Source organism: Solenopsis invicta, chromosome 13 (assembly GCF_016802725.1).
Source record: "Solenopsis invicta isolate M01_SB chromosome 13, UNIL_Sinv_3.0, whole genome shotgun sequence".
Lineage (NCBI taxonomy): Eukaryota > Metazoa > Arthropoda > Insecta > Hymenoptera > Formicidae > Solenopsis > Solenopsis invicta.
In genome coordinates, this window is record NC_052676.1 from 15,182,833 (window position 1) to 15,200,037 (window position 17,205).

At 41.3% G+C, this 17,205-nt stretch overlaps 1 protein-coding gene across 1 annotated transcript; it reads left to right on the forward strand.

Annotated features, from left to right (window-relative positions):
- Window positions 1-6,870: 6,870 nt before the first annotated feature.
- On the forward strand, window positions 6,871-16,876 carry LOC105203331. Its single transcript, XM_039456505.1, has 11 exons — window positions 6,871-6,889; window positions 6,996-7,150; window positions 7,388-7,523; window positions 7,915-8,103; window positions 8,728-9,380; window positions 9,641-9,810; window positions 10,395-10,510; window positions 11,794-15,379; window positions 15,470-15,660; window positions 15,791-15,907; window positions 15,975-16,876. Exons 1-11 carry the CDS (start codon window positions 6,871-6,873, stop codon window positions 16,874-16,876), a joined length of 6,234 nt encoding a protein of 2,077 aa, XP_039312439.1.
- Window positions 16,877-17,205: the final 329 nt, after the last annotated feature.

Genomic DNA, 17,205 nt, shown 5'->3' on the forward strand with positions numbered 1-17,205 from the left:
ATAACGAGAGTTCCAAGTATTAACAGATCCATCACTTTTAAGTGTACATTCGTCAGAAAATAAAAGTTTCAAGTGGAAATCAAGTGGTTGCTGTCTTATAAAGTTGCAAAGTACAAGTCTCTGTCTAATATCGTTATAATTCAACGCTTGATGAACAGACATTCTGTAAGGGTGAAATTTGTTATTTTTTAGAATGCGCCAAACACTGATTTTACTAACACCAAAATCTTGTTCTCGTCGTCTTAAAGAATCATAAGGGTTCAATTCTGTCGATGCAAGAATTTCCACTGTTCTTTCATCCATAATCGGACGACGAATTTGTGTACCTTTGTTATGTTGAGGCTGAACGACACCTTTAATTTTGATTCGTTTAACCAAACGTGAAAAAACATTTCGCGAGTGAAGAGTCCGATCAGGATAACGTTCCCGCCACAATCTTTCCGCTGCAATGAATGTACCTCGACACTCACCTAAAATTAGCAGCATATCATATGCTTCTTCATTGGAATAGGACATGGCTAAATAAACCTAGACTAATAAAGAGGGTCGGGTTTTTGTTGCGCGATTGATACTGATATGACGGTTATTGAAGACGTAGGTGACAAGTTTGAGAGAGTTATTGTCACTCGTGTTGAGTTGAGTCACAATAGCGTTGTGGTGAATACATCTCTACTACATCCTATGCAAATAACAATATGTATAAAATCACGAGTTAGACATCGTTACGCAGAAAGCCGCGCTCGTTATTGCTCGTGTGCTACCGTTAAAGTAATAATGTAATTACATAATATTATGACATACATATGTATGTGACTATCTACGGTCGCGACAACTAACTTTCACGATTTTTCATGATCTGTTTTTGTTGGCCCGGCTCGCGTGTTTACTTTCTTTGTGTCGGCTGCACGGCTTTCTGCGTAACGCGTGATTTTATATTGTTATTTACATGGTGTTGGCGGTAGTGTAACTTTCAAGCCGCACAACTCGGAAAGTAGTTAACGAAAATAAACTTTCTTGTAGTGTTTTGGAAAGGTCTTGACACCAGCTATTAGATTCTGGAGTCAAAAATAGGGTGTTTCATTTAAAAAACTTAATCTGATTTCGATCTGACCTTGGCGACGCCATCCAAGGTCAAACTGATAAGATCATTGAATAGATCTTTTGAAACCCTACAACTTTCGTCTGAACATATTTTTGATTGGTCCTAATCCTGCGAAGAGAAAAGGGGTGTACGGGTGGTCTGAAACACCCTGTATAACAAATCATTTAAAAGTGTTTCTTTAATTTTTAATTTAATGTTAATTTGATAGGCAAAAATTTGCAACTCCATAGATTTGTTCAAATTTGAAAAATTTTTGACTTTTTAAAATCTTTCTTGAACTTCCTACTTCATTTTCTAATGCAAAAGAATCTTCGAGAAAAATCAGCTTAGATAATATGACTTCGCTTTTTAAAGTAAGTCCAGAAAAATCTATTTACAATTTTTTTTTCACAAAGTTCAAATATCGACTTTAGCAAAAATTAAGTGAGCGTTCAACTGCAAAATTAAAAGATCACCTACAGTTACTCTCCAAAAGATAGTGTAACATCTACAAAAATGATAAATCATTAAAAAATTTTTCAAAACACATTTTATAGCTTAATGTTTCTACATATTTTTTATATCAACTTTGAAAATATAAATTGATCTTTTAAAGAGTTATACGGATATAAATAAAGATGTGGCAACATTTGTTATGAAATTTGCGAGTTTATTTGACGTGAATTAAAAATCACACACAAATACAGTTTACAGCGTTTGAAAGAGTAAATCTGTATCATTGATTTGCATACTTGTTGAACATTATACGATTTTTATTCACCGAGTTATACAATGAATAAAAAATTGAATAAAAAAAGGTCATTTTTGCTTTAATGTTGCATAAGTCAGTGAAAACAAGTTATACAATGCTCAACAAAAGTATGCAAATTAAAGGTAAAGAGTCGCGCTTTCGAATGCTGTAAACCGCATTTGCATGCAATTCTTATTTTATGCCATGGTGCTTTTCAAAGTTCGTAAAAAATTTTGAGTTTGACGCATCCCCATTTGAATCCGCGTAACTTCGTAGACAATCTGTAAATTGTTTAATGAATTGTCAATCTCAAAACTAGAGATTTCAAGTTTCAAAATGCTGTTTTAGTTTTCTTTCTACGATAATTTTTCAGAGGTACTGCGATCTGAATATTGTGTAATTTGGAGCGTTTGAAAAAAGTGTTCCTTATTTTTTGTTGACAAGTGTATTTTGTAATACATAAAATAATATTAATATAACTATATTTACGTCAGAAAGATTACACGATCTCCTCATTTTGTAAAATTTCCAGAAATTATAATAGTTTTATTTATGGTTTTATAGAAAAAAATTGCAGGTTCGGGGTAATCAATTATTGATGATTGATGGCAATATTTTCATCTGATTCAATTTCATTATAAAACCAAAAAAACATATAAGAAACCATCTCTGACGTGCAGAAATAGATAAGGCAAGATTCTAGACGTGGTCCATTACAACTTTTGATTAGATCTCTGAGTCAAAACTTATTGTCCCCCTTCCCCTCACGCCCAAGTCCATCCTCTGTGACGTCTCACACACATATATACGCCATATACATACAAGCATATTCACTAACACATGTAACGATGCGCCTCCGCATCGTTTCCCCCTAGGGCCACGAACCGCCCCCCTGTCCGGTCGAATACTCGCCGGACAGGCAAACAGACGCTATGCGCCAATAAACGTTACATACACGCGCTCAAACGGCTCAACGAACGGGCCGTTAATCATACGAACTTTATGCGCACGCGCATTGAACCGCACGCTCCTGGCGTTAAACCGACAAAGAGACGTATACGCGAGCGAAAGCACGATACCAGACCGATCTCGGAGCAGCGAGGATGCTGTATTCCCAGAAGAACCGATCTCCACCCGAGCATCTCCGACTCTCCGAGATCGGGATATAAAAGGCGGATGATCTCGTGGAGAGATCGACTCTTTCCCGATCCAGCTTCCAAGCCCAACCAAGGAAATCCGTGTGGTAGAGCGAGCTCTGTCACCGCTGAGAGATCTCAGTGATTTCCGATTCCGCTTTCCCGATACCCGAGGAATTTGCGCGGTAGAGCGAGCTCTGCCACCGTCGAGAAATCTTGACAATTCTGTCAAATCTCCTTCTGCCTTAGAGTCCGCGGTCACAACTGCCACTCAGGGGGTAGAGTGATCTTTGCCTCCATCGAGAGATCTCGAAGGAGGCAAAGGATTTCCTATTAAGGGAATCCCGAAAGCACCTGTCGCGAGACCGAATTCCGAGAAGAACACCGGCACGCCGTCTGCGTAGCGTCCCAACCCGCGCACACCGCGGGTCGCCAACCGCAAAAAGTAAACAAGTCGAAGAATACGCGTCGTGACCAAACGGGTGCAACAGACATCGCTACTGTGCCGTTCTGTCGCACCGACCGCGAACCGAGAAGAAATACAAAACATTGTATATAGCTACCGCCGTTCTTGTATATACCGCGTTTTTCTATTCTTACACATCATTTATATTACCGTGTATCATCTCTTTTGGATTTATAATAAATTTACATTTTTATATACGCACTCCCGATCTCAGAGTTAATTAACCCGGCAATCTCCCTTTGAGCCCTGGCTTTCCTGAGCTCGTCTGTGCTCGGAAACTTACAGGTTGTTACACACATAGTGATTTAGAATTCGTCTTACTAGTAACGCGATTAGATACCTTTCAAGAGAAGGCACAAAGTGCCGTAACGTCCAAGATGCAAAGATTCGAATAGAAAAGAGAAGCGCCGGAGCAGAAACACGTAGAATCGGAGCAGAGAAAGAGATAAGAGTGAAAAGATGGAAATATAAGTGGAGAAAACGTCGAGTGACCGGGACAAGAGAGGCTCACCGGCATTTAGGATTAACAGTAGAAGAATTGGAAGAAAAGATAAAGCTAGATTTAATAGAAACTTTGGTAAAATAGAAAAAACTTAGTTCAAGTGTTATAAAATTTTTAATCACGCGCTGGCCTCGTATTGTCCCCAGTTTGCTACCGATAAATAGTTATCTAAAAATACGTTGAAAGTTTAACTAGAAGTCGTTGTAACTATAACGCAATTACTGAATCTTTTTGCAATAAATTTGGTGACCTACGTGTTTTTGTAAATAAGAACTTTGCCTGATAATCTCAATACCACGGCCTATTCAAAGTCCATCCTCACAGAAAACCTTACAAGAATCTGAATTTCCACAATAAAATTTGGCGCCGCAATAGTTCCTTAAAGAGAAATAAAAAAAAAGTGGAAAAGAAAAATGATCGATTAATAGAGCAGAAGCAAATGGAAATGATGAATGATGACAAGTCGGATTGCGTAAAACATAATAATATCTACAGTAATATGAAAGAAGTCAGATCAAATTCAAAAGATCAAAGCGACAATGACATGGAAAAATATACAGAAGACAAAACTGAAAACAAATAGTATGAACTTCTAGAGACGAAGAACGCTATTAAATACCTCGAAAAAAGCTATAAGCATGTGAAGTCTACGTCCGAGACGTAGACGATTTTTTTCCTTTATTCGTACTATCGGTAGAAAATCCCGGAATGACGCGTTTGATGCAAAAACTCGCGTAGGTTTTTGTACTGAAATTCGCACCGGAAGCCTACGACGGGTACCGTCCAGCGAACGCAACAAAAGATGCGATATGAGAAGCTGTCAAATCAGACGTCATGCTAAAGTAAATACTTCTCATTCGCACACGCTCGCGACCTTGAAGATCGACGCGTTGCCGACAGATGTCGGCACGGGGTCTCGAAACTTGCAACGGCCCGATACGAAGATTTCGCACTGGCTATCGAGGGTAGTGAGGCTTCAATGTGACAGATAGTCACGCAGACTGTCATATTGGACCAAACACTTCTCACTCGCAGAATCATAAATTTGGCTATCAACATGCTTCATCCAGGAATTGGTCTTGCCGCCAAGACCATATATGGAAATCGTGACCCAAATATCTTAATTCCATCCGTTGACAACACCGACACCTTTTGACCAATCATAACGTGATTAGACAAATTAAAAAAATTCTGATTGGACTTGGGCGAGCTGATGGGGGATCAAAAAGTTTTGATTCACCCACTCCTTTTGATATAAAAAGGGTTGCACAGAGCCCGGAGCACGAGCTGCTCATTTTCCTGAGTATCAGTTTTGCTACACCATCTAGTAGTCCCGCATACTCTAATCTTGTTTGCAAGTCATCAAAAAGCTAAGCTCGCTTAGCGATCTTCTGTAGTCTCAGCCTATCTGGAATCTGAACCAATAAGACCATCTTCTAAAACTGATTCGACCATTGAAAAGTAAGTAACCGAATTATCCAAGCGGTATAAAAGGCCACTTTCTCTCATTTGGATCTTACGCGATTTAATTGACTAGCCTCCTCTTTTTATTTTCCCCTTTTTAATCCGTTATTCTGCTTTAACCCTTTTCCGGTCCGATCGAACTCTGGTGTCGATCCGACTCAAGGGATTCCACTTCTCTTTTCCTTTTAATCAACTTGATGATATCCATTTTGCAACCCGGTTAAAATTTGTTCCTCCTCCCTCATGGGTAGTTATGTTGATAATTTTTATCTGTTCTATTTATTTCTTAAGTAGAAAGAGAGACAGAGAGAGAGAGAGAGAGAGAGAGAGAGAGAGAGAGAGAGAAATGATGGATTTGTTTTAGAACGTCGTTAATTAAAACAATGTTAATTATAGCAGAAGATCAGCGAGGCCTACACCTACACAAAAACAAATCTCGGGTCGCCGCGAAGCATCGACGGAATCACCGGAACAGGCGAATGCGCAGGCAACCCGTCCAACGCCTACAACTACCTCAAAATTTAGCTTCTTCTCTCCTTCTCCCTCTGTCTCCTTCCGAACGCACACCTAAACAACCTACTTCTCCTCCACTTCTCTCCCCTCCTTACTTCCATATATCGCACCCACGATTTCAGTCCTGCATCATCTCCAAGGTCATTTTCTTCATACAAAATCCCCTATTTTCACTCCCCTGAAGGCTCCTTTGAGCGTTCTCAGAGAGGAACCGACCCCTTCCCCCACTATTTTTCCTTTCACACTTTCCTCTGTTGATTTCTTCTACCAAAATCCCGATTCCTTGGTCCAAAGAGTAGTGGTTTGAAGATCTCTACTTCCCTCCGTTTGATTTTCCTTCAGCACCTTTATTTCCTCTCCCTACCCTCAAGGAAGCGGAGAATTTTATAAATAGTCTCGATGTAGAAATACTCAATAAAATAGCCGAGATGGGAGGGTTCCGTTAGCGCACAGTGCGATAGCGCACATTCCGATAGCACACACAAAATTTAAAGTAATTCTCAATAGCGCACATCCCGATAGCGCACATCGCGGTAGTACGCGACTATGTGCTCTATCGGGAAAGAGACGCGTGTGTTCCCCTTAGCACACATATAATACTATGTGACGTGTATACAATGTGATTCAGTATAATGTATTGCTCACTTTATTTACATATTCGTAATCGAACTCTGAGACGATTTTTCCTTTACAAAAATATTTGTCCCGAGCTTAGTTGTTAAGTTATAAAAAGAAATAGTTAGCATATGACGAGTTGGATAGTAGTGGTATACAAGGGAGGCGTAACTCACTGTTACATGCGGGTGTTTCCGTGAGGCGCCTGCTGCACTCAGATGACACAACAGAACACGGACAACACTTTCACATTTAAACTTTCGCTTTCTCTCTTTCACTTTAATTATGCTCTATTTAACTTGTATAATATCGATCTCTATCATCCGGCTGTCAAATAGCAGGATGACCGTAAGATCTTCAAGTACACGCTTACAGGCGCCACATAAACTACATGGGCTGAAAAGTCCCGGAATTTTTAATGAAAACAAACGTTTTTTGGGCAAAGTTATATTTATTCTTTAACATAGTTGCCTTCGAGCGCAATACACTTGGTATAACGATTTTCCAACATTTCGATGCTCTTTCTGTAGTACTAAACGTCAAGGCCTTCCAAATACGCCTCGGTTTCCGCAATGACTTCCTCATTCGATATAAATCTCTTTGCCTGGAGCCACCGCTTGAGGTTTGAGAACAGATAATAGCTGGGAGCCAAGTCTGGAGAATACGGCGGGTGAGCAACCAATTCAAATCGTAATTAGTCCAATTTGGGCATCGCTTTCAAGGACGTGTGTGACGGTGCGTTATTGTAATGGTACAGAACTTTTTCTTCGCCATATGGGACCGTTTTTTCTTTATTTCGTTGTTAAGTTTGTCCAATAACTGTATAATACTTTCTCTTAACTGTTCTTCTCTTCTGCAGGTAATCGATGAAAATTATGCCATGCGCATCCCAAAAAACGGAAGCCAAAATTTTCTCGGCCTGTTGGTCTTTTGGCCGCTTTGGTTGGCTTTCGTGGCTTTTCAGCCACTCTGCAGACCGCCTATTAGACTCAGGCGTATGGTAATGGATCCACGTTTTATCCATCGTCACAAAACGTCGAAAAAAGTCCGCTCGATTAGGCTGTAACATCGCCAAACCTGCCGTTGAATCATTTACGCGCTATTGTTTTTGGTCGACGGTCGGCAAACGCGGCACCGATTACGCAGATAGTTTTTTCATATCCAAAACATCGTGCAAAATGTATCCCACCCGTTCTTTTAAGATGCCAACGGCCTCAGCTAACTTGCGCAACTTCACTTTACGATAACTCAAAACAATTCAATGCACTTGCTTTACGATTTCTGGATTCGTAGCCTCTTTTGGTCTTCCAGAGCGAAGTGCGTTTTTGGTGCTTGTACAACCCATTTTAAATTCATTAAACCATCAATAAACTGTTGTTCTCAAAGGAGTAGATGTGGGCACGGCCGGCGGAAAACGTGGTGAAGGTGAGGGTAGACACCACTCGGAAAATTTCTGTGTGGTGAATCCAACAGTCGGCGAATTAATTAGAGACCCTATAAAAAGAGACTCGTCAACTTATCACGTGACTTATATGTTCGCCCATACTCCAGCCAATCAGAATACGACGAGTTGGAGTTGGCAAGTCTCTTTTTATAGGGTCTCTACATATAGTATCATGTGGAGAAGATGCGCATAACAAGCTACACTTTTCGCTTACTGCGCATCTCTACTACGCATGTGTTGCGTGTTGCTCTCGACCTCGACTCGCATCCTTGCTTGGCTGCGTTCCAAAACATCACCCGGATAACCTCTGGTCTATAGTATACGTTACGTATACTATAGGCTAAAGGTTACCCGAGTGATGTTTTGGAACGCAGCCCTTGCAAATCATGTAGCATTACGTAGTCACGTGACGAGCGATACAAATAATACAATAGCGAACAAAACCGGTAGGCGGTATTTGAGATGTCGAGAGAATGGATAAGTTCGTCATTAAGTGCAAGAGAGACAGCGAAGGAAACATTGTCAGTGCTCTTCTCCTTATTCAGTTAAGTGAGCTAAGCGAACGCAATCGATGTGGAAGCGACGTGGAATCAATCTTAACCTCAAAGAGTGACGAAGATCCAAATGTTAATTGTAGAAGAGTTGATGAAAATCAAGAAAATTGTGCAAATGTGACTCGAAATCATAAGTAATTCTATAATTGCGTATTGCATAAAATAAGAAATAATGCATACAAAAATATTATTATCATACAGTATCAGTGTCATTCCCACGTTGGCAGAAGGCAAATCCTTGGCTTGAATTGAACGCAAATAAGAAAGCAATTTGCACTACTTGTACTGAAGCGTTGGAGAAAAAATTAATTTTGTCTTACGATTCACGCGCTTTGAAGTCAAAGGAAGCCTGGGTTGACACAGGATTTAACAACTGGAATAACGCTACATTCAGAATCAAGAAACATTCAACAAGTTCATTACACGTAGATAGTACTGAAGCTCTAGCAAAACTGAAGACAGTTTCAATATTATTCAACATTATTCAATATTTATCAAGTGCAACAGAAAAGCAAATGATGAATCACCGGACAGCACAGCGAAAAATTTTCAGTACTTTAAAAGTATTAGCAAAACAAGGGCTGCCCTTGCGTGGCATCAATAACGACGAAAATTCAAACTTTATACAAATATTAAAAGCACGCGCAGAAGATGTATCGGAACTGGAATCGTGGCTGAAACGGAATGGCCACAAATGGTTACATCATGATGTACAAAACGAAATATTAGAACTCATGGCTGCAAAAGTTATGGCAGAAAATCTTGTGGAAATAAGACAAGCAGAATTTTGTGCGTTACTTTTGGACGAAACTTCTGACTTGTCGAAGATGGAACAGATATCGATATGTTTGAGAGTTGTTTCACAAAATTTTGTGTCGTCAGAATTTTTCCTCGGATTTTATTCAACGTCTTCCACGAAGGCCGAAACTCTATTCCAAATCGTCCAAGATTTCTTCGTTTCAATTTGCCGCTTACAAAACTTAGAGGCCAATGTTACGACGGAGTAGCGAATGTTTCGGGGAAAATAACTGGTTTGCAAACTCGACTCAGGGAAATTGAACCTCGTGCTTTATATGTACATTGCAACGCCCATAACCTGAATCTTATGGTCCAGGATGCCATGGAAGGAGTTCCAGCTACAAGAAAATTCATAGGAGTAGTAAAAGATATGATTAATTTTGTAAAAGATTCACCGAAACGTATCTCACAATTTCAACAACTCCAGTCAGAATCAGAAAGTTCCACGAATAAAAATCTTACCCTCGCTGCCTACTGCCGAACCAGGTATAAATTTGATCGCATAATTTCAGTTTTATACAAACAGAACTTTCAGCAGTTTCATCTCATGTATTTGCGAATGTATGTTATAGGTAGGTCATGCGAATAAGTTCCCTGAAAACAGTCCGAGCCAACTACGAACCACTGATGAAATTTTTCGTGGAGCGGATTACAGATTGTGAAGTCGACAGCATCATCTCGGCCAAAGCATCAGGTTTTTTTGAACATATGAGAACCTTTGAGTTTTTCTTTTTTTTAACAATGATAATTGAATTACTTGATCGGATAGAAATTTTGAATAAAGACCTTCAGAACTCGGAACTAAGCGTGAATGACTCGTATCGAAAAATCGAGGGAGTAATTTATTGTATGAATGTATCTCGCGATTCCAAATTCGAGATAATTTGGCAGAAAAGCAATGACGGAGTAAAAGAATTAGATATTGATGAACCATAGCTACCGCGTCAACGGAAAATTCCAAAGCGATTAGATTCGAGCAATTGCGAAAATCTTGTTTTCAAAACTTCGAAAGAAATGTACTGCAAAATATATTTTGAAATATATGACCGAGTTTTGACGTCTTTAAACAGTCGTTTTGATACGGAAGCAGCTCGATTTCTAAAATCTTTAGAAGCCTTTGCCGTTGGCGAATCTACAAATGTTGCAAAAATTATCAATTTTTATGGAGACGACTTTGTTAGCGCTAGTTTATTTTATATTGTCCCGCCGTGCGGTAGCACCGAGCGCCATGATCAATCGACCATTTATCACTAGGCCGAGGGCGCGCACTGCGCGCTATTACTAGCCTGACGAGGTACACCTACCAAGTTGCACTCACTGTTCTTAGACTTAGATTCCTGTAAGAACTCAACCGGCGAACACACTCGGATTACTGTCTCAATAAAGTTAATTGTGAATACGAAGATCGTTGAAAATATTGCACCACCTCTCCCGGCAACAATTCTCGAGCTCGAATATTGGTCCTTCGAGCCGGATTGAGAGTGGTGCATCGGAAAATCCGAGAAGTGCGACCAGGGCGAGCGAAAGTGATCGACCGCATGGTCCCGCAGCGAGAACAAGAGAGCACCCGAAATCTAAATCCACGTTACACACTCGATGCGTGTAGCATTACGTTTGCCCTCCTGGAATAGAAACGTCGCAGAACAGGAGATAAAGGCTACGCAGGCGACGTGCGATCTTCTTTCTCGCGCATAAGAGAGAGAGACGGAGACACCCTTCCTCGCCTCGCCACGCCGGCTCTCGTTCTTACGCAAGAAGACGGCCATCTTGTGACACGAGCAAACGACGCGTGGTGCGTACTTCGTCTCAGCAACGAAACGCAACCGCCCTTCCTCGTCTTGCCGTTACCCGCCGCACGAAAAAGAGGTTAGAATCAAGCGGCCTTCCTCATCGTCGAGACGAGCATTTGTGATAGCGCGGTGCGTCCTACGCCATACAAACGAGACGCAGCCGCCCTCACTCGCCGCATCAACAACGCCGACTTTCGTCTCGTGGAGAGAGACGGCCAGTTTGACGCCGCACGCGGGCGACGTGCGGTGCGTCCCTCGTCTACAATCGAGACGCATCCGCCCTCCCTCGCTTTAGCAGCGGTGTTGCACCAAGACGGGTACGAAACATATCCCGAGGACAGAAAACAAGGTACGCTGCCCCCCCCCCTTCGCCTGGCCCACGACAGCAACGCATCTCCAGGAGAAGAGAGGATTCAGCTGCAGACTCCTCAACGACGTTCAATGGGCAGCGAAGCGACAGATTAGAGGTTAGAAATCCAGCGCATTGTAACAGATAGGCAACATATAAGGTAGCATACATAACTTTAATTCCTTTTCTAATTAGAGAAGCGTCTGATACAATTCCGGCATTATGGCCGAGCTCTCAAATTTAACCAGATTGAGAGGCCGAACTAAAGCAAAACTTACCGCATTCGGAAACTTCTTGTCACTTTTAACGCATGATTCTGAAAACCAATAGAATTGCCTAGTCGCATAGAGAAGGCCGAAGCTTTATGGGTCGAATTTGAGTCATTACAAAATAAAATAGAAGACTTGGAAGATAACGAATTGCAAATACAACAACGCATAGAGTTTGAAAATTCGTACCATGAGCTTATTAGCAAGGCCCGTCTGATTGAATTGAGAGATCGACCCACTCAACCCCCACCTCTCGCAGGCACGCCACGAATACTTGTGCAGCCGCAAGCAATAGCGGTAGACGAGCAAGCCGCTGCTGGCACGCATGTAAAACTTCCCCGAATAGATATGCCCAAATTCGATGGCAATTACGAGCGTTGGGTGCCATTCAGAGATTTATTTGAGTCGCTCATAGCAACAAATCCATCTCTTTCACCTGTGCAAAAATTGTATTATTTAACCACCGCCTTAAGTGGTGAGGCAGCTAAAGTAATAGCCCCGTTAGAAATTACAAACGATAACTATGCAATTGCATGGGAATTATTAAAAAATAGATTTGAAAATAAACGGTTAATAGTCCAGTATTTGATTCAAACCTTGCTAGATATAACGCCAATAGTTAAAGAATCTTATACGGAATTGAGGCACTTAGTGGACAATGTATCCCAATATATTAAATCGTTATCAAAACTGGGGCAGCCTGTCGAAAGCTGGGGTACCTTATTGATTCACATCTTGTTACCCAAAATTGATAAGGGTTCACGACGAGAATGGGAATTGAAAAGGTCAAATATGAGTGAATTCCCTACAGTAGCGGAATTTATGGACTTCCTTACTAATCGCAGCTCCTTTTTAGAAGCGTTGTCTCACGGAAACCGTAACACCCAGCCCTCTGGTGACTCTCGCAATGCAAGCAGACCGGCTCATGCTCAAAATAAAAATCTTTCACAAGCCTACGTGGTTACAGACGACAGAACTTGTCCAGTGTGCAGCAAAAATCACAAACTACATGATTGTCAAGCATTTCTCAACATGTCAGCAGATAGCAGAACTGCGGAAGTAAAGAAAAAAAAATTATGCATCAAATGCCTCCAAAGCTTTCATGGTCGAAACTGCAAGTTCTCAAATTGTAAAGAATGTCAGGGATATCATAACACCTTGCTGCACAAATTTAAATTAATCTCCAAACCCATAAGCAACAATGGGATAAAGGAGAAGAGTAATGAGCAGGCTGAGGCAGTCAATCAGAGGGGTGTGGTGGCCGTAGACGAAAAGGTAACCACGTCCTTAAACCATTGTAGTATTAAGGGGCCTCCTCAGGTTTTGTTGTCCACCGCGGTCGTTTTGGTGCGAGACGCAGCCGGAAGGTCACACGAATGCCGAGTGTTGCTCGATAACGGCGCCCAATCAAATCTTATGACTCGCGAACTTAATGAAAAATTAAATCTAAAGCTAAATTCAAGTAACGTCTCCATCAAAGGCATAAGCAGCACACCAATAAAAGTTATCCAGCAAACGTTTGCAACCATTCAATCACGAGTTAAAAACTTTACAGTTAAACTTCCGTTTCTAATAGTAGACAATATTACTGAACAAGTACCGATATACAAAATAAATAAAAAGATGTTAAACGTTCCTAATGAATTAGCTTTAGCGGATCCGAATTGTTGCACTCCGAGCGACGTAGATATGTTGTTAGCAGCAGACACATTTTGGAAGGTCCTTCGGAACGGGCAAATAAAAATAAAAAATCAACAAATTGTATTTCGAGAAACACTTTTAGGCTGGATAATGACAGGAAGCTTGGGCTCCAGCAAAATAACTACGCAAGCAAAAGCTCACTGCAATGTGGCTACTACGCTGCGCACACAACTCGAAAAATTTTGGAATATTGAGGAAATAGACAAACCAACATATCATTCTCAGGAAGAAGGGGCATGCGAAGAACAGTTCCTGAAAACGCATTTTCGAAACCCGGAGGGCCAATTTACAGTTCAACTGCCGGTAAAGTCTAACATCGAGGAGTTAGGTGAATCTTACGACGCTGCAACAAAAAGATTCAAGGCCATTGAACGAAAGCTCAAGAAACAACCAGAGTTAAAAAGAGCATATCAAGACTTTATGTCAGAATATCTACAGTTGAACCACATGGCAGAAGTTCCACCGCATGAGACACAAGGCAATTTATCCTATTATCTCCCTCACCACGCTGTCCTCAAAGAAGACAGCGATACAACAAAGGTGAGAGTAGTGTTCGACTCATCGTGCAAGACGTCAACGGGAATATCTTTGAACGATTGTCTCAGAGTTGGTCCCACCATTCAGAATGATTTATTTGATATCGTTCTACGACTGCGGCAGCACAAATACGCGATGTCCGCAGACATCGTCAAAATGTATCGCCAAGTTAATGTGGCCGATAATGATACACACCTGCAGCGAATATTATGGAGATGGAGCGAAGACGAACCAATCCGCACATTTCGTCTCACCACCGTCACATATGGCCTAGCCAGCTCGTCTTTTTTGGCTATCAGATGCCTTCAAGAAACGGCATTGCAGAAACAAAGGGAGTATCCAGAAGCAAGTGCAGCAATACTTAACGACTTCTATGTAGACGATCTGTTGACAGGCGCTCCCACAGCCAACGACCTCAAAAGACAAAAACAGGACATAATCGAAATACTCAATAACGCGTGCTTTGAGTTGAGAAAATGGAAATCCAATTGGCCTGGAATTAATGAACAAAGCACGAGCGACTCCACCGTCAAAATTGGCGAACATACGCAAATATTGGGCTTATTATGGAATACCACCCATGATACATTCCATTTCAAATGGCGGCTGGATGAAGAAAAGGGAAAAGTCACCAAACGTAGCATCTTGACTCAAATAGCACAGATATATGATCCTTTGGGATGGTTAGGACCGACCATAGTTAAAGCAAAAATACTCTTGCAACGCTTATGGCAAGAAAAGGCTAGCTGGGACGAACAAATTACTGGAGTAACACTGCAAATGTGGAGAAAATGGAGATCACAGATTTACCGAATCCAATCAATCACAATACCCAGAAGAATAATAAAAGAAGGGTGGATACGTCTAGAACTGCACGGATTTTGCGACGCATCGGAGGCAGTGTATGGCGCATGTTTATATCTCCGAAATATCACGTCAAAGGGTGTGCATAGTAGCAGTTTATTATGTGCCAAATCAAGAATAGCACCGCTGAAAAAAGTATCTTTGTCCAGATTGGAATTATGCGGGGCGCTTTTATTAGCGCATCTCGCAGAAAAAGCCATACATGCATTAAAAATCTCAATACATAAAATATATTATTGGAGTGACTCCACTGTAACATTGTCATGGATAGACAATGAGCCTAGCAAATGGACTACATTTGTAGCAAACAGAGTGGCGGAAATACAACGCATCACTAATAGAGCGCCTTGGTATCATGTAAAATCAGAGGACAATCCCGCCGATCCCTTATCAAGAGGAGTTAACCCAGATCAATTGGAAACGAAAAAGCTTTGGTGGGAAGGTCCACAATTTCTACAATGTGATACAACATTGCAACCATACAGTTGCAAAACAGGTGACGTCAGTGTTCCAGAGAAACGAAACATAAAATCAGTGGTGTTAGCGTCAGCAACCATGTTCAATGGAGATATAATTAAAAGATTTTCATCCCTCACTAAATTAAAACGCGTAATAGCTTATTGTTTTCGTTTTAGAAATTTATCAAAACCCTCAGATCGTAATAACAACACATTAACAATACAAGAATTAGAACAAGCATTAACTGCAATCATTAAAATTTGCCAAGCTAACACATTCACGCAAGAGTTAAATGACTTAGTAAAAAACGCGAAAGTGGGCCCGAAAAGTAGACTTTCAACTCTCCACCCATTCTTGGATCATGAAGGTATCATTCGTGTGGGAGGAAGGCTGCATCACGCACCAATAGAATACACTCAAAAGCATTGTATTACCAAAAGGGCACCATTTAACCAATTTGATAATAAGAGACGCGCACTATAAAAACTTACACGCAGGTCCACAGGCAGTTCTCGCAATAGTACGCAACAATTTCTGGCCGTTAGCGGATAGAAGCGAAGTACGTAGAGTCTGCAAAGGGCTGCATTGTTTGCTTTCGTACAAAACCAAAAAGCGTGAGTCAATTAATGGGAAATCTGCCGACGATTAGAGTCACACAAGCCAGAGCGTTCCTTAATACAGGATTGGACTACGCGGGTCCATTTAGCATAAAGATATCGCGGAACAAAACTAGTAAAGCGTACCTAGCCATTTTTGTATGCTTATCGACGAAAGCGGTTCATTTCGAATTGGTGTCTGATCTGACAGCCACGGCTTTTCTCAATGCATTAAAGCGATTCATCGCGCGGAGAGGCAAATGTATTACGTTATATTCGGATAACGGTACCACGTTTGTGGGAGCTAATAATCAGCTAAAAGAATTAAAGAAATTTCTTTGTAAGGAAGAAAATCAAATACGCGATTATTTATCCGAGCAATTTATAGAGTGGAAGTTCATACCCCCATATTCTCCACACGTAGGAGGATTATGGGAGGCAGCTGTAAAGTCAGCAAAAACGCACATGAGAAAGGTCGTCGGCGCTAGTCTGTTATATTTTGAAGAGCTGTATACCTTGTTAACGCAAATAGAAGCGTGCCTAAATTCAAGACCCATTACACCGCTGTCTGATAGTCCAGACGATCTTCAAGCACTGACCCCAGGTCATTTCATAATAGGCGAAGCGCTAACTGCGATCCCCGATCGTAACCTCACGGAAACGCCGTCCAATCGTTTAACGCGCTATCAATTACTAGCCCAGATAAGACAGCACTTCTGGAAGCGTTGGTCTGTAGAATATTTATCACAGCTACAGCAGCGATTCAAATGGAAGACAGGCAAGGACTTAAATATAAAGGAGGGCACCATGGTGCTAGTCAGGGATGAGAATACCCATCCTATGATCTGGCCACTAGGTCGCATTGTAAAGGTCCACCCGGGACCTGATGGAATTATTCGTCTAGTAACCATACGTACACAGCGAGGCTTAACACAGCGAACCTTGCCCAAAATTTGTATCTTGCCTTTAGAACAAAAGGAAACATAATTAGTTAAGCATTATTATCAATTGTAATCCGTCCAATACCGAACGTAAAATAAGTAACTTTTGTTTCATTCTGAACTAGCTGTTAAGCCTTAGTTAAGTTGCGTTACATAGTTATATCGTATTTCATAAGCTTTGTAAAGATCACTCTTTCCAAGGGCGGGAGGATGTTAGCGCTAGTTTATTTTATATTGTCCCGCCGTGCGGTAGCACCGAGCGCCATGATCAATCGACCATTTATCACTAGGCCGAGGGCGCGCACTGCGCGCTATTACTAGCCTGACGAGGTACACCTACCAAGTTGCACTCACTGTTCTTAGACTTAGATTCCT